The sequence below is a fragment of the Spermophilus citellus genome (genome assembly GCF_964194105.1).
Source record: "Spermophilus citellus genome assembly, chromosome: 10".
In the NCBI taxonomy this organism is placed as follows: domain Eukaryota; kingdom Metazoa; phylum Chordata; class Mammalia; order Rodentia; family Sciuridae; genus Spermophilus; species Spermophilus citellus.
Genome location: NC_138197.1, coordinates 100,480,769 through 100,505,482, shown reverse-complemented (window position 1 = coordinate 100,505,482; position 24,714 = coordinate 100,480,769). Strand labels below are relative to the sequence as shown.

Here is a 24,714-nt window from a genome sequence, read left to right as displayed (position 1 = left end):
TAACCTCAATGAGGTCTTGCCTGGATAAGACCTTGTCTCCCCTTGTTTATTTCTCTCTTATGTACTTTTTCTCTGTAACACTTCAAAAAAATTGGGGGGGGGGTCCTACTTCATCCCTTTACAATTCTTTAATTTCTAGAAAAGTACATGGCACACAGTTGACACTTGATTATCATGTTTGCTGACTGGAGTAATAAATGAACTTCCCCAAGATCACAGAACTGATAAATGGTAGAAATGGGATTTGAATTATGACTCCAAAGTTTACAAATTTCACAGCTACTCTATTATGTCCATAATAACTCACAACTATTTAATGAAAGAACAAATCTAGTCAAAATGATTCTAATGCTCTTCTCTGACACAAATAATGAACCTCATATAATAATGAGGGAAATGCCCATCTTTCCATCATCAAAAATTAAGATTCCTTATAACACAGATTATTAAAACTCACTCTTAAATACAAGAAGTAGCTGAGCAGTTGGATAATTGAATATTTTGTATAAAAAAGCTTTTAGGTCTAGAGATATTTCAAAAGTTAACAATCTTCTCTAGATTTCATTGCTGTTGGATACAAAAAAATGGTTTTTTATTTTCAAAATATAGATTCTAGTAGAATTCACATTACTCTGGGACAGGACCTACAGAGCCCACAAAAACTCACCACTGCATTAGCAGATATGCAAAATCGTCACTGCTACCATCCTAATTCAAATAAGTCATCATTTTCCTACACTAATTAATCTCTTCTTTATCTCTCTCTCTCTCTCTCTCTCTCTTTTCTTTTTTGGTACTGGGGATTGAACCCAGGGGTGCTTAACCACTGATTCACATCCCCATCCCTTTTTTTATTTTGTAAATTTTGAGACAGGGTCTTTCTGTTGCTGAAGGTCTTGTTAAATTGCTAAGGCTTGCTTTGAACTTGCCATCCTCCTGCCTCAGCCTCCTAAGTAGCTGGGATGACAAGCGAGCCCCACACCATGAAATCCTCTCTTAACTAGCTTTTGCACCACTGTGTAATTCTTCAAAAATCCCTCAGAGTTATCTTTTCAAATATATATATTAGATTAGGTCACCAAGCTGCCTAAGTGACTCCAGAGGTTTTCCAACACATTTAAAATACCAAATCTCTCTATGGCCCAGAAAGCTCTATGTGACCTGGTCTCTGTGTACTTCCATGACTGCACCTGCTGCTGCCCTCAGGTCCTGGCTAGTGTATCCTGTGGTTCCCACAGTCAGCAATCCTGTTCCCTTGGCTCTAGGCCAACTAATACCCTCCCATCTTAGGTTAGGGAGGCTCTTTCCACAAGCCCTGTCGCCTCACACTGTTTTTATTTTTCTACTTGGCCATTAGTAACATCTGAAATTACCTTTTTTTCTGTTAACCTTATTCCCTACCATGTTTCCACCTAGAATCTATAAACCCAGTAAAAGCACTGTACCCCGGTTTCCCTAGGTCAAAAATTGTTTTATGACTAAATGAATGCCCCTTGTTTTCCTTTAATTATGGTAAGTCTCAATACACCCCAATACAAAAGAGGGATCGCAGAAAGGCTGTCGCCACCCAGTCCCTAGTAAACTGATCCCTGTTTTCCCGGGAAGACGACGCCCAGCCGCTGCCCGGGTCAGGTGTGCTTCCACCTGGCTGCTCGCGGTGCAAACAGGACCCATCTCTCCTCCCTTCCCACCCCGCCTACTCCGTCATTCACCTGCTCGCGCCTCTGCTTCCACCAGGGGGCGCGCCTCCGAAAACCCGGCCTCCGCCTCCGCCTCCGCCTCCGCCGCGGACCTCTTCAACGCAGCCAGCACAGTCTCCGGAGATAAGTCAATCAACTTTTCCCACACAGACTCTGTGTAGAAGTCCACCGTGTGCGCATTGGAAATAGGCAGAGCGTCCCTCAGGAACCGCAGCAGTCCCTGTAACTTGGCATGTAGCGTGGGCAGGTCCTGGGTCGCCGGGAGAGGGCAAGCAGCAGCCATGACGTGCAACCTCCCAGGCTGTAGGTGGCGCAAACATGGCCGCGCGGCATCGACTCTTGACAAAAGTGGTGCAGACCTGATCAGTGGAGCTCCGAGTCGGCCTTTAGTTTGGCGATGGATTGCTTCTGTTTGGTGACGTCTTTCAGGAACGTAGGTCCTGGGGATCTGTCCACCGAATTGGTCCACTATGGCACCCGTCAGGCCGGCAGCGAGGTTGAGAGCCGGTGGTTTGGGGACGCGTGTTGAGGGGGTTTCACCTGTCGGATGCAGGAATAAGAATGGGAAAAAGAGGACCTGGCGGCCTAACTATCCTCAAGCTTTTTCGGGCAGCGTTCGCGAGGGTGCGTAAGAAGACAGCCATTTAGAAGCCCTTAGGCCTGCGAAGTCCTGGGACGCGCGACCCGCCTAAGCTTGAAAGAAGGTTTTAGGAACCAAAACCTGGGTCCTGCTGGGGACAGAGGAAGCCATTCCTAAAACCTCTGAAACCGTGCGCTTCCCAGAGCTCTGGATGGGCAGATGGGGGTAGAGTTGATCATTTAAATCGGGTTAAAATGTCTCCTTAGAAATAATATCAGACTTGATGAGAACTCCTTTCCTCTGTGGCCCTAAGGGGAGAGCGCCTGCAGGTCCACTTGGGTGTGTTACATTTACACATTTGAACCTGTATTATGTTAAGAATGGACTTCAGGATGGGACCAGAAATACAGCTCTCAAACTTCGCTGATTCCAGATATCGCAATAGCCATTTGCATCTCACGGTTCTTCTTAACTTTTTTTTTTTTCTTTTTTTCTTGCTGTTAGGTCCCTCAGATTCCATTTTGAATGCATAACTATAAAATAAGTTAAGTCTTCTGATAATTGTTAGTTGTGCAAGAAAGTCAAGCACTTTTTTTTTCTTTTGGTTGCAGTATTTTTACCTTAGAGAAACTTACTACACAACGTATTGTAGTAAGTTTCTCTAAGGTAAAAAGATGTGTTTATTTGTACGTATTTGTTGAAGGGCCTGATTATGTTAGATGACCTAGAGGAATTTGGTTTTTGATTTGTGAGTACAGTTATAAATTCAAGTTTGCAACAGTCTGAACTGGTCAGTTTTTGAGATTTTTAGGTGGTTGTATGACAAATTTCTGCCTAATCTTTTTGCAGATGGCCAACTTGCTGTTCAGCCCCTCTGCTTAAATTTGTTGCCAGACACATTTCTCTTAAAGAATAAAACAAAATAATTGTAACATTTGAATGTAATAATGTATTAAGATTTCATTTTTAATTAACAGCTTTATCTTTTCATTCAATTTATGTTTTGTGATAATAATCATTACCTATATCCTTCAATGTAGGGCAAGGCTTTGCATTTCAGAGAAAACTGAAGATTCAACAACATTACAAGAAATTGCTGTGGAAGAAAAAGAAGGCTCAAATATCACAGGAATCCCAATTCACAGATCAGTATCCAGATCATCTGAAACATCTTTATTTAGCTGAAGAAGAAAGACTCAGGAAGCAACTGAGAAAAGTTACCCAGTCTTTGTCAGAAGAACAAGTTGATCAGCCTCAACCAGAACAGTGTGGCAAAACGAAAAAGTATGTATTTTTTTCTGAAGTCTTTTACTTTAAATGTAAGTAGTATTTTCTGAAAGGTATTATAGGAAAATTTACATAGGAATTGTGATTTTTCTTATTTAACACATTTAGAAGTCATGGTGTAAGTAGGTGATCATATTTTCTTGGAAGAATTCTTTTTAATTTTAAATAACTGAATTAGACTAGTTTAGCATAAATGAAGAAGTGATGAAGTTAAAATATCTGAGCTTTGGCTTTCTGCCTTACATACATGTAACTTACTTGGACCATAGTAACTCCTATTACTAATATATTTAAGTAATATTTGAGAATTATCGTAAGTGTGGTCAATAACAGCTTAGATTGTAGAGCCAAACTTAGCATATTGTTTCCTAGTGTCCTTTAAACTGGGAAGGATAATAAGTGTGTAATTGAGAGCCACTGTGTTGCATAGCTGTAGAGTAGATCATTCACTGAGGTAAATGGTGTTAGTATATCTTGATGTGTGATGACAGAGTTAATTTATATCAGACATTTAAAAGGATGTATAACACATGGTAAGTGCTTATAAGTGTAAACTGCTACTACTCCTATTACTAATCTGGATTTTCTTCAAAGGATAGGAAATGGTTGTAACTAAAAAATGACATGGCTCCACAACACTTTGGTATTATAAGAGCTAAGTATAAACTGTTTCTCCACATGTTTCAGGTAAAAACATAATAAAAACTTAAACTTTCAAAGAAGTCAGATGATACTTGGGTCCATAATTTGTTCTTTTAACACTGTGAATTATTTGTGCTAAAACTAACACGCACTAGGACTCTAGGAAAAAAGTTTAGTTGGGGATAAAGGCATAGAGACTAAAACTTCTGTTTTTTTTTCAGTAGACTTATCTGTCATATTACTAAACAATGGAGTTGTGCAGTGAAAAAGTAAGCACCAGCACTATAGATTTGAGTTATTACCAGTGATAATTGAAGTGAGAAGAGTTAAACCAGGAAACAAGTTAAGATTTAAAAAAAAAAAAAAAGCTTTTTATTTTGAGATTGAAAAAAAAAAACTGTCATTGAAGAAGATAAATAAACTTGTCAAAATTGAAGAATTGGGGAAATGGAAGGACAGCTAACTCAGCAGAGGAAAGTTGTGAGAAGGATCAGAAGAGAAAAAGGTCACCTAAACTAAGAGAGTAGACTTTTCAAAAGTAGTGAATAGTCATTTAAAGAGACCAAAAAGGCCCATTGATGATCCTTGGATAGGAGGGCATCACTATCTTGGCCTGGGTAGTTTGATTGGAGTTGGGAACCAGAAGTGAGACATTGAAAAGGTAACAAGTAAATAGGAAGTGACAGTCATAGTCTGTGCTTTATTCTTTCTAGGAACTTGACTATGAAAAGTTAGGGGGAAAGATTAGGAGCTAAGAGGACATATACTCTAATAATGGATAATGAATTTTTTTAATTTACATTAGCAAGGGAGTTGCAGAAAAATGTTTTATTGTAGTTATGGTATGAAGATAGTGATAAGTTGAGAGACAAAGGAAAGAAAGATTACTACTCAGTCAGGTATCCTAAGGAAATAAACGGTATTCCAGGTATTTAGATTAGCCTTCGAAGGAGGAACACTTTCAAAGAAGTGAAAATGCTGTAATATTGAACATTTCTAAATGGAAACTAGGTCCAAGGCATGGTGGTGGATAAAATAGAATTGAGACAAGGTGGTCAAAGAACTTTGAGATTAAAGTTTCTTCATACAAGCAACTTCTATAATGTCTTTCAATGTAATGTATTTTTTTAGTCTGTCTTTAAATTTTTTTTTAACATTGTAGGATCTTTCAAAGCTTTTTCTATTTCCCATGGTGAAATATTTCCAAGAATTTTCATTTACCACCCAGTAATTGATCCATAATCTTTTTAAAAAATTTTTTTTCCATTAGATATACATTATAGTAGAATGCATTTATGCACTTTGATATATCATTCATAGATGGATTATAATTTTTCATTTTCTGAGAGTATATGTTGTAGAATCATATCGGTCATGCAGTCATAAATATGCATAAACTAATAATTTCTGTTTCATTCTATTATCCTTCCTATCTCCACATTCCCTCCCCTCTTTCCCTTCACTTCCCTCTACCTAATCTAAGGTAACTCTATTCTTCTCTAGTGCCCCCCACCCCTTATATTGAATTAGCATCTGCATATTAGAAAAATATTCAGCCTTTGGTTTTGGGAGACTGGCTTATTTCGCTTAGCATGAAATTCTCCAACTCCATCCATTTACTGGCAAATGGAATAATTTCATTCTTTAAAGCTGAGTAATATTCCATTGAATATATATATATATATATATATATATATATATATATATATATATATATATACCATTCATCTATTGAAGGGCATCCAGGTTGGTTCCATAGTTTAGCTATTGTGAATTGAGCTGTTATGAACATTGACATGGATGCATCACTGTAGTATGCTGGTTTTAAGTCCTTTGGGTATACTGAGGAGTGGGATAACTGGGTCAAATGGTGGTTCCATTCCAAGTTTTCTGAGGAATATTCATACTGCTTTCCATAGTGGTTGTCCCAATTTGCAGTCCCACCAGCAATGTATGAGTTTACCTTTTCCCCCACATCCTCGCCAGCATTTATTGTTGCCTGTATTCTTGATGATTGTCTTTCTGACTGGAGTGAGTTGAAATCTTACAAATAACCCAATCAATAAATGGGCTAAGGAACTGAACAGACATTTTACAGAAGAAGAAGTACAATTGATCAACAAGTATATGATTCATAATCATATAGTTGCAAGTTGCAAGTATGTTTTTAATCTTATTAATTATTATTAATATGCAAATTGTTTTTTCCTATTCTCTTCTATTCTCAATTAATATGCATTAGTGAGACTCAGGTATCAGAGTTAAGGAGTGAACGAGAAGTGACAGTCTATTTTCTGTTCTTTATAACTTGACTGAAAAGTTTGGGTGAAAAGATTGTATATAAATATGTGTTTGACACAATTGCATCATAATTTTGGTTAAGTCATTTTTAAAACTTTTGATTTATTTGTCTTATAAAGTTCTCTGACTATTCCAAAAAAGAATAAAAAGAAAACATCAAATCAAAAAGCACTAGAAGAATATGAACGGATACAAGCTAAACGTGCTGCCAAGAAACAAGTAAGTTCTACTTTTACAATATTTGGGTACATTTTTCCCTTATTTATCTGGAATATAACTTGTGTTTCTTGGGGTGGTATTCTTGGGGTAGTATTCTCTCTGTAAATATATATAATTTTTTCTTTTTTTCTTTTTTCTTTTCTTTTTTTGGGGGGGAGGTCATTGGGGTTGAACTCAGGGTACTCTACCACTGAACTGCAACCCCAGCCCTTTTTTGTTTTTAAGACAATGTCTCACTAAGTTGGTCTTGAACTTGTGATCCTTATGCCTCTGCCTCCCAACTGTAAATATTTCTTAAATGAATGAATGAGCAGAATCATAGAATTGCATCATGTTCACATTCATTGATTATTTATATTATCTCAAGAAATACTGCTCAGTCAAGAATAGATTTTTAAAATTATTGCTTGGGGGTTAATAATATGTGCACCTGGGATAATAGTTCAAGAACTGGCAAAGAGATTCTTATGCTTAATAAAATTTGAGAACCACTAAAATACAAAATATGGATGATTTTCATAATCTTGCATTAAAACAAGTAAAAATCAGGGGAGGTATTAGAATAAAATATTGAGAATTGATTTTTGCCAACTAAAAAACCTACTATTTTATATATTATTTTGTTAGCTATTTTTTAACTTAGCAGAAAGTTACTACTCAGTTATCATTCAGAAAATCAGAATTTTAATAGACTTTTCCAGTGAGTACAACAATTATCTATAGCTTTGACAAAATTTTCCTGTTGTAGAGGTTATGGTTAGTTCAATTGCCTTTTTGTTTTTGATTTAAAATAAATATATGTAGTTAAGAAAACTTAAGAGTTTAACAATGGCAGACTGGGATGAAGTAGAAATATCTCTCTGGAAATACTGGACCCTTATGCTTTTTACTAAGCGTGCACAGTTTGCCATCTTTGGAAACAGTATATCAGGTGAAGCATAGTAAGGACCGTTATGTTGTTAAACATTTTGTATACTTTTAAAATTTCCTTTATATAGAACGGGTTATATAAAAAGAGTTTTATATCATGAAAATTAGCCATTTCTTAGAACTAGTAGATCTCAGATTTTAAAGCTCAACACCATTACACATGGGAAATTGTTAAGAATGTTAAGTACAGACCCATAATTGATGGTAAAGATATTAAAATACATATATTTTGCTTAGAAAAACTCCATGGGGTAAACTAGGCTTCATACACCTAAATTTACAAATAATGATTCAAAACTCAAGTACTTATAAAAATAAATGAAATACAAAAAAAATGTAATTTTAAGTAATATAATGTAGCATGATGGGAACTTAACAGTATTTGGATAAAAGATTCAGCTCTACCACTTATCAGAGATCTTGAACAATCCTGTCAGAAATCACTAGCTCAGCTCCTCACCTGTAATATGCACATAGAAAACTAGCGTCAAAATTTTTATTTTTAATTTTTGGGAGGTGGTGTTCTGGGGATTAAACCCAGGAGTACCTTACCACTGGAGCCACTTCCTCAGGCCTTTTTTTTTTTAATTTGTTGTTGTCAAATAAGTCTCACTAAGTTGCTGTGGTCTCCTAAATTGGTGACACTGGTCTTGAACTTGCAATCCTCTTCCTCAGCCTCACTAGGATTACCAGTGTGTGCCACTGAACCCAGTTAGCATAAAAAGTTTTAAGACAATGGAATGTACTGTGATTTCACGGTCAACTGGCCGCCTGCACCCAGCCCAGCTTATATACTGCACAGGAGCCAATCAGGATAAAGGTCAGAGGGGTGGAGTGAGTTCACGTGTACACCCATCCCATAGTCTGTGAAAGTATTTTGTTAGTTATGAGTAAATATAAGTCCTGTATTTGTGTAATGTGTTATTTTTTTGGCTATGTGCATCACAGAGAAATTGGAAAATGGTATGCATATTACACTATTTAAGAACTTTTAACTTTTATATTTACTAAGAATATTGTAGTAAATTTTGAGTAGTGGCTTTTCAGAACCATTTAGAACTTTGAATTTTTTTTCTTTATACTCAGACTTGAATATTTATTTTAACATATCAAAATAACTCTAGTTCTTAATGGTCAAAATCATAATGTTTAGCAGAATGTTTTGCACATATATCATAAGTAGTCAATAATTTTTTAAAAAGTTAAACTGCAAAGCAGATGACAAAAGGGATACCAGATATATGTTTTTGGAAATGAAGTTTTTAGTTTTATTTGGAAAATTACACTAGACAATCTTTAGTCTTCTCTAACTTCAGTGGATTTAATTAGTACAGATATATATGTCTTCTCTCTTTGACCTAATTTTATTTGCATATAAATATGTAAAATGGTTCAGTAACTTTACATTAGTCCATGTTATACCATGTATTTTTATAGTGTGAAGACAAGTAATTATATACTGCTTCAATTTGGGGAAGCTATTTACATTTTACAGAATGTAAGAGAGAAACCTGAAGAGTGTTTGCATGGTGATAGCTATCTCAAGACCACTTCTAAGTTATTTCTACTGCTTGTGATTAGTGAACTCACATATGTTAATAATTTCAGGAGTTCGAGAGGAGAAAAAAAGAGAGAGAAGAAGCTCAAAGACTCTACAAAAAGAAGAAAATGGAAGCGTTCAAAATATTGAGCAAAAAGACTAGAAAGGGCCAACCAAACTTGAATTTACAAATGGAGTATCTTCTTCAAAAAATACAAGAAAAAAGTTAAATCAGAAATTTTTTTCCTAAGGAAAAATGATTAAGGGTTAAATTCTGCAAATATTTTTGTTCTTGTGAAAGAAAATTTTCTATATATGCTGTAGATTTTGTGACTTACTTATTTTCCTCTGGAAGAAGGATGACCTGAAGAACTGAAAGAACCTTCTATTTGAGAAACATGATCAAGCGTGTACTGCTTTTGTATTATATGATATTTGTGAAATAAAAGTTTTAAAAATAAGAGTGACAGCTTTCAATGAAGCATTTCAAGTACGTGTACCTCTTTCAGTTTAGTAATCAGCTACAGTATATCACTTTTAAATTAATTTTGATGAGAAGGAAGGCAGCGACTCCCTCTGAGTATTTAATATTCTATTTATTTTAAATTATGTGTGCTATAGGAGAATGTATTTTCCAGACACCCAAGAATAGGATACCTGAGTGCTAAAATAACCTATTGCCATTATAACAAGGTAGGCTTGGTAAAGGAGTTTGGCTTAAGAATTGAGTCTGATTTTTATAAACATTCTCTTAAGTGGAAGCACATAGCTTATTAGTGTAAAACCTTTTAAATTATTGTGGAAACCCAGCAGTGTCACAGTAAGAATAAAGCGTTCTAGATCCTATGGGAGGTATACCATGATTGCATGATCACCATGTCACTCTGTTGGTGCATGCCCTGACCAGGACAAGCCAAGAAAGGTAAAGGTCAACTGGCTGCTTGCACCCAGCCCAGCTTATATACTGCACAGGAACCAATAAGGATAAAGGTCAGAGGGGTGGAGTGAGTTCACGTGTACACCATCCCATAGTCTGTAAGGGAAGGCATGAGCTGTCCACGAGGGCAGAAGAGTCCTGGACCTATCCTGGATGTGGTCTGCACCACCCACAGCACCGAGTCCTGGCTGATCGCCAGGCGCTGTCCCAGCCACATGTGCAGCCCCAAGACCGGGAAGTGGGCAGCAAGTCATGCCCTACAGTGTATTAGTAAACTAAGAGAAAATACAACTGTTTCTTTGCCTGGTCATTGCAGCAAAATAATAAAAGTTTGACTATAGTCAGTGTAAGCAAAGAGATTGTACCATAACAGTTGTAAAGCATCATATGTTTTTTTAAATGATAGCATGTGCAGTCTGAAATTGTGTTAAGGTTTTAGGGAGCCTTTGTTGTCTAGTGATTTCTTCCTGCATTTGAAAGTACAGTAGGGGTTGCTTAGGAAACACTAAATTTATTTTCTATTGCATAGCAAAATAATGCTCAGAAATTTGCAATACAGTATATTGTACTTAAGTAGACTGGAAAGACTGCCAATATTTGTCTATGTGGGTAAAGACAATACATAATGATGCTGACTAAATGATGGCAGTGATCTTTATAATCATTTCAAGCTTGTATTCCTCTAGATAGTTTAGTCATAAAACATGGAAGAAGATCTAGTTGTTTTGAGAAGCGATTGAAAATTTAACTTTGTTGGGCAGCTACTATATGCAAGATTATATTTGGAGATACTCTTTTAAAAAAAAGTATCTTGCAGGATAATAAATGTCAAATAATCACATTTTAAGGCAAAAAGTAAACAGTGTCAGATACAAAACAAAAGGTTCTAGTGAACTAGAAAATCACCCAGGGAACTTCAATAAAACCATATCTGATGGTCCTGCCCTCAAAGATTTAGATAATATAGATGGGCTCCTCAGGGGACTTGTATGTACCACACTTTATAAAGAAAGCATCAGGCCAGAGCCTCTGGAAAGATGTTTCATCTTAAGAAAACATGAAAAATTTCATTGGTGAATTGGAAGTTGAGAGGAGCCATCAAGGTTGCAAAGATTAGAGGTAAAACTACATAAGAAAAATTTAGAAAGGGAAAGAAAGTATTGAGTGTACTGAACTAAAAAAATGTTATGAAATCTATTATTGCTAATAGGATATGGACACGAGTATTCCAGCATTCCTTCCAGTAACTGGTACTACAGGCACTTCCTGCAGTACTTGGTTCATACCACTATAAATTTTATAAACAAAAATTGGCTCTATCAATGAAGAGTAAGAGGAGGATGGATGCAGAGCAAGAGGGAAGTCTATGTTTTGGAGAATGTAACATCTAATCATTAAAGCTGCATGGATCCAGTAAAACTTGAGGGAGCAGCATAAAAACAAACAGGATTTGGGGTAGCCAGAGTCTGTGGTTTTAGGCTTTAGACTTTATACACAGTTTTTATTTTGACATTTTGTAGGCACTTTTAGTAGACCATTGATTTGAATTTTTATAAATGTACAGTAAACTTTTAATTGCTGTAATTTTGGTAAAAGACTTGAAGCTCTTAAACTTGTGAGAATTTGATCTGAAAATGAGTGTAGCTTTGTCTATAGGAAATCAGTAGGCTCACCCAGAGGGTGGCCTCCTGTATGGCCTCAGCAGATGTCAGCCAAGATGAGGTTTAGCAAGCTACCCTTGCTGTGCCATCATCAAGAAAGTCACTGGCAAGAGAAAGTAGCCTCAGATGCAGGCTGTTATGATTTGACCTTGAACTACATTAAATTTGCATGTTCAAGCAGCAGGGGCCTTATTAGATACTGGGAAGATTGGAAAGCCATCTCTTGCAGCAAGGATTTAATGATAGGATGTCTTAGGAAAGCTAGACATAATGACTGTCAGTATTTGCTGCTTTTAAACTTCAAAAGAGATGCCTTGTGGGCAGTTCTAGAGAAGTTCAAGGTTCAGATTGATTATGCCAGTCATTGAATTGCAACTTTAAAGATTTTGCACATTCTAGAAAGCAAAGAATCAAGTCAAAGGTGTCTCATGATTGGTTACTGAACCACTGCAAATTCTATATTTGGCAAGATAGTATCAGTGTCTCTAACACTGTTGTCTGAGAGAAGACAATGTGCCATGCTGTGTTCATGGTGATAAATTTAACTTCTTGCTGATAAACATCTTCCAATTTAAGTGTGCAGTTGATTTGAATAGCATTCTATTGAACTAAAGCCACCAACAGCTACCTTCCTATAGGTCTGCGAGTTTCTATTAGAGAGTTTATTAGATTATTATATTTGATAATAATAATGACTGGGAGCATAATTTTGTACAGGGTATATGCCCTTTAAATTTGATAAGTGTGAGGTTAGTGTGATTATCTTCAGCATTTTATTACTCTTTGGGCCTTCTAAAAATTAACGCCTGCTCTAGACTTAATGTTGAGTTGATTTAGACTTTAAGGAGCTCATTGAGTCACATCTATTCTTAAGAAGTCACCTAGGCTGCAGATAATGAAGCAAGCTACCTAGACATTAAGAACATTTCTGGTTGTGAGGGGATGAAATCAACAGAAAGAACTTTAATTTTGCTGAATTCTTAACCTTGTGACAGCAGGTGGATTTAATTCTGGTGTTTGATTTGTTTTTTCTTTGTCTTCAGACATTAACTGAAAAGGTAATTTAATATATACCTCATTTTCTTCCTCTAGGAGTTGGATAAGGAGAAAAATGTATGCTAAAATGGGGAACATTGATGTTTACTGGCATTTTGCTGGGTTCTCTTTATGTATTTGTATATTCCCATTGAGAACACCTAATTGAATCATACATAGAGCTGATATAGAGCCCTATGGAAGAAATGCAAACCTCACAGGGCTAGTGGCTAAGTTTTACAAACAGATTAATTCAAGTCTATTTTATTATATGTAATTTGGGGAGTTTTGACACATGTATGCACCCATGAAATCTTCACAAGAATCACCATCACCTCCCAAATTTACCTCATGGCCCTTCCTAATCCTAGTGGCTCAACAAACTGAAACAAAGAGGCCCATGATCTGTTTTCTGTTATAATATAGTCTAAATTTTCAAAAATTTTATATAACAAAAACTACATACTCTCCTCTATTTTTGTCTAGCTTTTCTAATTAGCATAATTATTTGGAGGCTTATCCGTGTTATTGTATTATCAATGGTTTGTTCCTTTTATCACCACAGTTTGTTTATTCATTCACCTGTAGATGGCTGCGTGGGTTATTCCTAGTGTTTGGATCTCAGAAATAAGGCTACCATGCAACAAATAAATGAAAAACTGTCTAACATCTATAGCAATTAGACAAATGCAAAGTAAGACTTACTGAGATTCCATCTCATTCCAGTCAGAATGGCATATGAGTAACAATAAATCCAAGAATACAAGTAAAAATAAATGTTGGTAGAGATGCAGGGGGAAAGATACACTCATACATTGCTGGTGGGCCTGCAAATTGGTACAACCATTCTGGAAAGTAGTATTGAGATTCCTCAGAAAACTTGGAATGGAACCACCATTTGACCCATTTAACCCCATCCTGCTCCTCAGTATATACATAAAGGACTTAAAATCAGCATACTACAGTGACATATCCACATCAATGTTTATAGCAGCTCAATTCACAATAGCTAAGTTATGGAACCGACCTAGGTCCGATTCAATAGATGAATAGATAAAGAAAATGTGGTATATGTACACAATGGAATATTACTCAGCCATGAAAAGAATGACTTTATGATATTTGCAGGTAAATGGATAAATCTAAAGACTACCATGCTAAGTGAAATAAGCCAATTCCCCAAAACCAAAGGCCGAATGTTCTCTCTGATATGTGGATACTAACACACAATAAGGGAGACGAGGAGAAGTTCACATTGGATTAGACAAAGGGAAACGAGGGGAGATAAAATGGGATTAGGAAAGAGTAGAATGAGGGGCTGGGGATGTGGCTCAAGCGGTAGCGCGCTCGCCTGGCACGCGTGCGGCCCGGGTTCGATCCTCAGCACTACATACAAACAAAGATGTTGTGTCCGCCGAAAAGTAAAAAATAAATATTAAAAAATTCTCTCTCTCTCTCTCTCTCTCTCTCTCTCTCTCTCTCTCTCTCTCTCTCTCTTTAAAAAGAAGAGAGTAGAATGATTTGGACATAACTTTCCTATGTTCATATATGAATGCATGACCAGTTAATCTCCATATCATGTAAAACCACAAGAATGGGATCCTAATTAGAATGTTATACTCCATGTATATGTGTCAAAATACATTCTACTGTCACATATATCTAAAAAGATCAAATTTTAAAAAAAGCTACCATGAATATTTGTGTCTAAGTTCTGTATGGGTGTGTGCTTTGATTTCTCTTTGGTAAATACCTAGAAGGAGAATAGTTGATTCACATGGTAGAAGAAGATCCAACTTTTTAGGAAATGTGACATCTTTAAAAAAAAGGGGCGGGGGGGAGGGTGTCTTCTTGCTGAAACCAAAAAAGAAGCCTCTGAAATTAGATGAGAAATTTAACAGTGACACCTCTCCAAGGTAGTTGGCAGATTGTATTATTCCAGTTTGCAGGGCAAGCCTTCCAATTCCTAGTGGAGGCACTTGCTCTATTTTCCACCTTAAAGCTCACCACCTGATCCCAGTGCGTCCTTTGGAGCACCAATAGTACAATTGTAGAGGATATCAATAGATATCGATAACATATGATCCTCCCAGTCTTGAAATTTTTGTCAATTTTAATTATATGTCTCTGCTCCAAATAACTTATTGATACTTATTCTATAATGGAATTCGGAAATTAATAGTTTGTCAGAAGGCACTATATTAGAACAACCTAAATTACAGCAGTTCTGTTCTTCTACATATAGAAGATAGAAGATATGCACTCTCTATACTCTCTCTATGCACTATTAGATCAGGTTACTTTCAATTTTGGATTAAACATTCTACTGACAGTAGTAGAATATTTGGAACTGACCTAAGGTTCAAATGAAATCTTATAAACCCTTACTGAAATCATCCCAATATCCATTCAAACCTGAATAAAACCTATTATTCAGTCTTTATTAGAATACCTATTGCCACATTTCAATTTTTGCAATATTCTCATATAGCCAGTTAGGAAGTCCGTCATAAAAGGCTGCTTATATCGATCAAAAATTTAGAGTAAGCAATAGATTTCTGGTATTTTCAACAATAGGTGTTCCATCTTCCATTTGCTGAATAATTAAATATATTATAGTAGTAGATTTATGTACAGCTTTCTTTAGTAAACATATAATTAAAGGTGGTTGACATTTGTTTGCTATTTTTGCATGCGGATTAATAGCATACATGGATGATCATAAGGATTTAATTGACTTTCCTTCATATTATTTTCAATGTAAATAATTTAAACAAAATGGTTTTTTTTGAGCATCCATCCTCATATAATTTGTAGATGATTTACTCTTGTACCTGCTTGTTCTACATAGATCACAGGAAGACTATACATTATCTCTTTTCAAGATTAGCTGAAAATGGGCCAAAGGAGTCTAGAGAAAAGGCATGTTATTATCAAAAAACTGAGAAAATTTTTTATGTCACAATCTGTCAGCACCTACTATTTTCTGTCCTGCACAGAACAAAGAATTTCAATTTAATAAAGCACTATACTAAAGGAGGATGAAATGATTTTAATGATTGACTGGTTATTGCAAGAAATAAATATCTATTTATAATAGTTTAGACCTCTCCTGAACTTTCTAAGAATAATTTCAGCCTCTCCCATGGGGTGTAAAAGTGAAAGAAGATTTCTCTTCTTTGACTTCTTTAACAACCTTCTGCTTTGTGTGTCGCTAATTATGTCAAAACTGCTCTTTTGTTTGAACAAAGGCAAGATATTGCATGGGGAGTACTGATTCACTAGAAGCTTCCTATTGCCTGTTTGATAATGAAGGCCTATTTGTCATGTTTGCAAGAATCGGCAGCTGCTGTAAAGTCATTGTTACTTCTAAGAACATGCAAAAATTTCTTTATTAGCAACTTTTCCATTTATGAAATCCTTCTATCATCTTTTGCTTATCACTATGTAACATTGTTCAAATCTCACTCTTTCAGATGAAGATGAAATACAGGACTATAGCAATAACTCAGGAGTTCATTATGCCCAGGACAGATCTTACACACATTCTTTTATTTATTCCTGCTTTAATAAGTTTATAGATGGATTTTGCTTTTAAAAATAATAATGACATCCCCTTTTGTTGTATTCACCGAAAATACAGCCATTAAAGCAGCTCCATTATGTGGTATTCAATCTTCCTAGGTAGCTGAAGCCTGTATTGTAACAAAAGAAAAAAGATTTAAAAAGTGTAGGTATACTCTTTTTAATAATTGTTCATGAATATGGAATGATATGAAGACCAAAAGGATTTATAACCTCTTCATATATTTTGACTACCAGTGAAAAAGATCAATGACTTCATACATAAGCTATTAAAAACACATGGTTTCTTGAGATAGAAGTTCACATGTAGACTGAAGCCTGAGGGCAATGGCCTTGAAGCGTCACATGCTGAATGAGTAGCTTTACCATTAGTTTACATGTAGTGTTTCTAAACTGACATACATAACGAACAAACCTAGAAAGGTAACTATCTTGATTTAAGCTTGCTATGGTGGATTCACAATGATAAGCTCAACCTCCTGAAAGACAAAATTGGCCAACACAAGAACTCATTTTCCATAGAGATTTCGGTGATTTGGATATGGGTTCCCTATACCAACATAATCCCTTTAATAGACCCAGGACAAATTACTTTATGATCGTTCATTTTTTGAAATAGAAAAACAGTTTTGGGGGGTTCCATGGTGTAATGGCAAGCACTTTGGACTTCGAAAAATTATCATTAAATAAATAATGGTGGATAACAATCATAATCCAGGTAAATGTGTAATGGTGATATATGGTTTATTTCCCCTCAATATCCCTCTTGAGATTCACAAATGGACTTTTTACAACTGTCAAAATCTTCAAGCTATATATACACATTAATTTTTGTTGGTAAAATGTTTGGCTGGTTAGAAGCTCTTTCTTAACCCTATCAGTTGTTAAAATGCTATACACATTCCCAAATAAAGCAACTGATTTTATGGGAACAGTTAAAGAGAAATGGCTTGATCTCACTTCCATTAATACAAAAATATTTAACATGTTAAATATTAGCCCAATCATAAGGAAAAGTAAAAGGAGTAAATGAGATGCTAAAGATGGCATTGTCTAAATTTTCATAAACACAATGTTTGAGCTGGCCTAAATTAGACATTAATAACCACACAATCCTCTCATCAGAACTCACACAAGCTTTCTATAAGATCATTACAATACATCTTCTATCACTGGGAATAACTCCACTGATACTATGCTTACACATGCAGGTCTACCTAAATACTGCCAGAGATTAATCTGTTTTACTCAGTCTAAAGCCCAGGAGGGATGAGACAGCTTTTCAAAGGAAACACTCAAAACTTTCAGCCAGAAATTATGATTTTTAGAAGACATATTGTATTACTTTCCTAGGGATGCCATTAAAAATCAAGCCACAACCAGGTATCTTAGAACAATATAAATGTATTGTTTCATAGTTTGTGAAGGCCAAAAGCCTGAAATCCCAAACCCAAATGTTTGAAGGGTCTACTCCTTCTGAAAGCACTAGACAAAGATCTTCTTTGGGTCTCTTTTCCAGCTTCTGGAAATCATGAGAGCATAACACCTCTTGGTGTTCTTCCTGTATGCACACCTTTGTATCCAAATGTCCTTTTTCTAAAGACACTAGTCATTTTAGAAAGGACTATTCCAATGAGCTCTTTTTAATTTGATTACTTCTGTAAGTATCCTATCTCCAAATAAAGTCACATGCTGAAGTCTTGGGAATTAGATATCCAATGTATCTTTTCTGAAGAACACAAACTTATAATACAACCCAATATGAAAATGTTTTACAATATTTCTGGAAGACAATTTATGTTTCTTTTAAGTGTTCTTTGTGCAAACAAACTATCAACCCAAATAAGTGGATTTCCATTCAAGAAGATCTTCAACCAAGGCTATATTTTTTTAAAAAAAGTCTCTAGAAGCATAAAGCTCTGCCTGAAACCCTGTAAACCAATAAAATGACCATGATGTTATCTCCTGTGCCTGATAAAACAAAATAATGGTCAGCTAAATGAATTTATTTGAAAACATTTCTCTTTTAGTAATTTTGAAGAGAGAGAGGCTGGTGTTGTGGCTCAGAGGTAGAGCACTTGCCTAGCATGTGTGAGGCACTAGGTTCAGTTCTCAGCACCACATATAAATAAATGAATAAAAAATAAAGGTCCAAAAACATCTACACACACACACACACACACACACACACACACACACACGGTTCAAATTAGCTTGTGCAATTGCAATTGCAAAAATGGTCAGGAATATGGGGGCTTTCCTTTTAATATACTACATATCTACATACTGCAAGTTCCTTATAATTCCAGTTATGTACAGAATTCTGTGGTTGCTCTAGTCTCCAGTGACTACAATCCAAAAGAAGTTTGTGAAAACCTTCTCGAGATTCTCAATAGAGGCTCAATTTGCCTGATGAAAAACCATATAGGTCAGAGAGTCTGAATGGGGATAGCATTTGTTAAAATTCAATTTTAGGAAGTAAAAACAATAACAGAATAGTTATCAAAAATGTGTCATTTTCAGCAATATCCGAGAGAGAAATATAATATAAAAATGATAGGGGAAAATAACACAAATTGTCTTTTGTGCTAGTTCCCTAGGGATTGATTTTTGAGTATTTTCTTCCTCCTTGTATTATATTTGTGGAACTGGTGCTTGATGGATGTTATCTGCTAGGTGATTACTCCTAGTAATTTAGCCCACCTTATGTCAACCTTGCAGATTGTACAGGACCTGAGACAGGGGCTGCCTCGGGAACAGAAGATGAAAAACCCAAGGCCTCAGCCTCTGACTTGTCATCCATTAAAAGAATGGTACACAGAAATGACAGAAAAACACTCAATGCCTTACCCCCTGTCATTCTTTAAAATTGCCATGCATTCTTTCATGTCTCCTTCCCTTCCATATTTTTCAACAATATTATTCCAAGTACCAAGACAGTCATGAGGCCAGGTGCAAAAAGACAGAATATCGATGTCAAAACATTTCCAAGAATAAACTATATAACTATTGATCTGCATCTTTCACAAAGAAGAAATTCCTTGAGAAAATATCACATGCATGACCAGTGAGAAATACCAGACCCTAGCCCACCCCACCAACTCAACAAGGACCTGGCTCCTTCCTTTGTTCCAGGAGCAGCCCAGTCACTCTCTTGCCTCCTTTCAATGGAGCCCCAATTAAAGCCTTGCCTGTGTATGCCTGCAGTACTTGGTGTGGTCTCCTATCTGTCATTTCTAGGCCAATCCTGCTCCCACTAACAGACACATTACTGAAGACAAAGCAATATTCCATCCATCAAAAAATTTTCATCACTGGTTATGCAGATCACGTGGTTCAAGGCAAAGTTCTATTTATGGTTATATTTATAATAATAATACAAGTGTGATCATGCAGTTTCCAGGAAATCATTAACTCAAGGAACCAGTTCTATTGATAGCTGAACCTCAGATATAGAGTGACATTTAAATGATGATTCTTTGCCAAAGTTGACCAAATCCTTATGTTCAAAACTTCTCTTCTGGGAAAAAAGAAAAACTGCAAGAAAGCAACTGCAGAAATTGCCCCCTAAAGCACAGCACCTATAAAGCTCAGTCAGCCTAATGCTGTAAATCCAAAGTATGGAACTCACAAAGCAGGGGAGTGCAGAAGGAATTGTTCTAAAATGAGCACCACATGGACATTCCAACCAGCCCAGTGTTTATTTAACCCGTAAATTCAGATATAATCATCTGATGGACATCACTGAAAGATTTTAATTTACTAATATGAAACAGGGATGGTTCATAATCTTGTGGTTGTTGAAGACCTTTCCTTCTCCCTAAAACCTCTTTTATCAGAGCCTCCAATATTTGATCTGTTATTATTTAATTATATTCACACACACATACACACATAGATATAACTATTACAATACAAGAATAGAGAAACTACTAGAAGAACCTGGTTTGGGTTAGAAAATACTGAGTTTGTTGGGTTTGTATCTGAGTCGGGGTCTAATTATATGTTTGCAGCAGTGGGGAAAGTCAAGTAAATGCAATTTTAATACCATCCCTTCCTTCCCTTTTAATATCCTTAGAACAAAAAGTCTTTTGGAAATTCTGCTTGAATTAATTACCAAGGCTGTAAGTTTTAAAGGTTAATTTTCATGCTTTAAATCTAGATTAAAATGTGAATCCATTTAAAAAATATTAGCATTTTTGTGTGACTTGTATTTTATGTTTGCATATGGAAAAGGGTAGTTTGATTTTCTTTGGTTCTGGGTTTATGATTTGAAGTGCTCATTCACTGTCTTAAATTATAAACAGTCACATTAACTCTCATCCCTTAGTAAAAAAAAAAAGGATCAACTGCTGCTAAATTAAACTATTAATTCTTATCCCCAAACTGCTTTCAGGCATTTGGTATGGTTTACTAATAAAGTAATTTAAAAAAGACAAATTTACGTTTTAAATTGTGAAAGAAAAGCTTACTATTTATAGCAACCCTTGGCTAGCCTTGAAAAATATTTGAGAAGTAGCATTGTGTGATATGAATAATCATGATTTATAATTCTGGACATTCATATATTTTCTACAGGGTGTACTCTAATCAACTGAAAAGGCTTATGCACATTTTTTTTATTTCATAGGAATGTTTTGCATTAGTGGCCTAATAAAGGGGCCATTCACATGAGTCATGCCATACTGTCCATTAGCAGTAATGGAATATGCACTTTCTAGAAATCAGAAACCACTAATCTAGTGTAAAATGTGAGCATTGTCTTTGCTCTTGATTGAGACAGTTTGTCAGTTTTCAGTATTCTGCTATCCCAATAGTTACTGAAATTGAGGAACATCATTAACAATTTATGTAAAGTGCAATAGGGTCAAAAATATCTAAATTATTAACTTACATATTTACACTTTGACTAAGCATGGCATTTATATTTAGAGTTATAAAATTATTATTCATTTGCCACTCCTTAAAACGCTATTAAAGTCTCTGAGAACCTTAATTGATCAATCTTGGTGCACACTGCAGATGACAAATTCTACTTTGGCTTCTGATACCGTGAAATAGGACATACTCTTTCAGGATTAGACACCAAAATAGTTGATACTACTTTTAGGCCTTCCTATAAATGACTCGATTAACCGTACTCATATACATTTTTTTTCATTTAGAATTCATGAAAGCAAAATCTTAAATATAATTTAGAGTTTAGGACTAGAAAGAAATGAAGCAAAATACCACTTAGTTATTTTTTCAAGGTCATACAACAATTTGGTTTCTGAGCTAGAAACAGAAACTCAGTTTCCTAACATCCATCTCAATCTGCTATATGGATAGCTCTAGAAATTTCAATCAAGACAGATGTATTTGAGTCCTTGAAAAGCTTTGCCTTCTCTGTAGTTTCACAGTTTCAGACTGATTACTATACAGTTCACAGTGTTTTTTTTGTTTTGTTTTGTTTTTTTTTGACAGTCCATGCTGGCACAGAATCTGGCCACCCTGTTGCAGCTGCGATGACAGACACAAACACTCTCCAATAAATTAATGTTTCATCTTCAACTGACATATATAGGATGACCAATATGATGTTTTTCTTGGAGGACAAAATTAGTTTTTAGCCAGCAACATTGGTAAAGTTTTCTATACTATTTTTAAATGACATTCATTTATAGGTACACATCGAACTTTCCATATTTTAGATATTGCAGTCAATGGGAAAGCCAGGAGGATGGGAAAAACATTTAAAACCATGATAAATGTTTACATGAAAATGAATCACATATCAATCAACTGCTTATGGCTGTGTGACTTTGCAAGATTAGTTACCTTATCTGTTCTCCAGTTGTCTGTGAAATGAGCATGATAATGATTCAGTTCATATCTTATGTCCCCCTTCCCAACCTCCCTTCTTCCTTCTTTCCTGGTACATGCTAGGCTAGCTCTATATCACTGAGTAACATCCCAAGCCCTCATACTTATTTTCTAAAAATCTTGAGTCAAGGGGTTATTTCAGAATTAAGAATATTTAGGATTTTAGAAAGTAATTTAGTGTAGACAACACCACAGTAAGGCCTAAAGCAGCATATTTAAATAGCTGCAGCAAAACAAATTCAAACTAAGAGGGATAAATCAAGAAGTGAAAAGCTTCATATAAAGTCGGATTTCAGCCTGTGTTTGAAAAAACGAAACAAAGTTATCAGAGATTTTTGTCTTTCAAAATTGTAGGTAAGAGATTGCAGGTCGGAAATAATATGTTCATCAAGGGGTAACTTAAATGACTAAATAAATTAGTTCATGCAAAGTACTTAAAACAGCAATTGACACGTACTAAATATTTGTATGTTTGTAATAATAATAATAATAATAATAATAATAATAATAATAATATATTATGTACCTTGGTTTATTTTTGGGATGTTACATGTTGACATACTCATCTTGTTTGCAAGGAAATGAGATGCTTTATCCAGGTTTACACCAGATATGTCTTGGATGTGTTTGGCTGGTTTGTTGATGGAATTTATGTCATGAGGAAAAATTGAAAGTCCAAATTAATAAAGGCATTAGATAAAAACATACATGTTGTCAATATAAAACACTTACAACTAACTACAATTACTTTTCTTTACTATTTTGTAGCTTTATATTCTATATGAAATAAAGATTATTTTATTTTATATTGCCTAGTATTTTAAATTTATTTTATATTGCCTAATTGATAATCATGCATAGTTATTTCTATTAGAGGATAAAACTCTGTTTAATTAAAATGGCAGTTATAGCTCTTAAAAGGAGCATACAAAAATCCTTAATGCCAGATGCCTTTTAAATAAAGCCTGTCAACATTTGAATCATCTTCCATTCATGTCTCTTTATCTCTGTGAACTTTTTAGACATTTTTGTTTCTTAAAAATAAATTTATATTATATAACACAAATTAAACTCTATATTTCTCAAAATTTAATTGCAGAGACTTATTTTTAAAAATCATTTCTTCCAATGTTGATTTCTAAAGACATTTTTGTAGCAATATAAACTAAGAACTCAGACATTTTGAGTTTTGGATCAACTTTGCTGAATGTTAAACATCTTTTTTCCTGTTAGTTATCATATATCTCCACATGAAGGATAACTATAAGAGGAAAGAAGATGTTTAATTAGAGGAATTTGTAAATATTTAGACATTAATAATCTGATATTGTATGTATTTTGGAAGTAAAACACTATCATTATTGTTGTTTTTATAATTACCTGACACTGTGCTGAGATTTATAAATATTATCTTATTTAATTCCCCAACAAACTCTATGCTTTCACCCAGACTTATGATTGGCTAAATAACAATAATATAATAAAATAATATTAATACTGTAAAATTCTGTACTAAGACTTTTAGGTACATTCTCATTTAATTCCCTCAACAGCCCTTTGATAAAATTATTTGGTGCTATTTTACAATTTAGGAAATTGTAATTCCTTGTGTCTTTTAATCATATTTGGTGAATTAATTTATGTGCAAACCAGGATTAGTATATTTCATGTATAGTATTCATCCAAATTAAATTCCTCAATATTTGTTTTTTGAGCCCAGAATTTTGAAATTTAGGATACCAATTTATTCAATCACTTTGTTTTCAAAAAGAAATTATGAAAGTTCTGTTAAGTTATTGACTCATTTTAAAGTTACAAAAATTTAAAAAGTGTATATAAAAGTTATCATTCTAATGTATAATATGTTTCCAAAGAAAATCATAGATTAAAAAGTACCTGTGCTTACCTTTTCTTATATCCTCGTATCAAAGTCATACGTAATAATGTTCTTTCAGCTATCTGGTGACCAATACATTTTTTGTACAGTGTTAATTCTGCTAAAGAATAAATACAGTAGCAGTTTATGAATATTGCATTTTTTCTAAATGTTAGTCACAGATGAAAATGGATGTTTTTAAAAAATATGCAGAGGTAAGAACTATTAATGCATTGACACATATCTTCCAAATATTTTTATATCATAATTACAATTGTATAAGCATCTTTTTACATTATTGCATACTCTTCTAAACCAGTATTTTATTAATTTATAGTCAAATAAAATTTTATTATAATGTTAAACAATAATCTCTTAATTACTTCCAAAAATTGACTCTGAAATTTTAACTATCCAAGAAAAAATATACCATAATGAAATTTTTGTGTATAAATATTTAAACATTATTCTCATGAATTTTCCTTTACAATTTCAGGTTTTATACAAAATATCTATAGAAAAATGAATATCATCATTCATGCTAAACTAAGTATTT

The 24,714-nt window shown here is 34.6% G+C and overlaps 2 protein-coding genes across 7 annotated transcripts in view; one reads left to right on the top strand and one right to left on the bottom strand.

The window, feature by feature from the left end:
• Positions 1–2,134, bottom strand: part of METTL25 (methyltransferase like 25) — a 113,654-nt gene extending 111,520 nt beyond the window's left edge. For 3 of the 6 annotated variants that reach the window (XR_014024093.1, XM_081310138.1, XM_081310137.1), the window contains exon 1: positions 1,713–2,134. Coding sequence is in view for 2 of the 6 variants with exons in the window: in XM_081310138.1 (XP_081166264.1) it covers positions 1,713–1,983 (271 nt within the window). In the remaining 4 variants the exon portion in view is untranslated. The remainder of the gene's footprint in view (positions 1–1,712) is intronic. The other 3 variants (XM_081310139.1, XM_081310141.1, XM_081310140.1) reach the window with 2 other exon arrangements.
• Positions 2,030–9,660, top strand: CCDC59 (coiled-coil domain containing 59). Its single transcript, XM_081310142.1, has 4 exons — positions 2,030–2,324; positions 3,321–3,564; positions 6,630–6,729; positions 9,268–9,660. Exons 1-4 carry the CDS (start codon positions 2,171–2,173, stop codon positions 9,427–9,429), a joined length of 660 nt encoding a protein of 219 aa, XP_081166268.1. The 5' UTR covers positions 2,030–2,170; the 3' UTR covers positions 9,430–9,660.
• Positions 9,661–24,714: the final 15,054 nt, after the last annotated feature.

Coding starts and splice junctions, on each gene's coding strand:
- CCDC59 (XM_081310142.1), top strand. CDS start 2,171: ATGGCACCCGTCAGGCCGGCAGCGAGGTTGAGAGCCGGTGGTTTGGGG. Junction 2,325..3,320: donor TTCGGGCAGCGTTCGCGAGG/GTGCGTAAGAAG, acceptor CCTTCAATGTAG/GGCAAGGCTTTGCATTTCAG. Junction 3,565..6,629: donor CAGTGTGGCAAAACGAAAAA/GTATGTATTTTT, acceptor TGTCTTATAAAG/TTCTCTGACTATTCCAAAAA.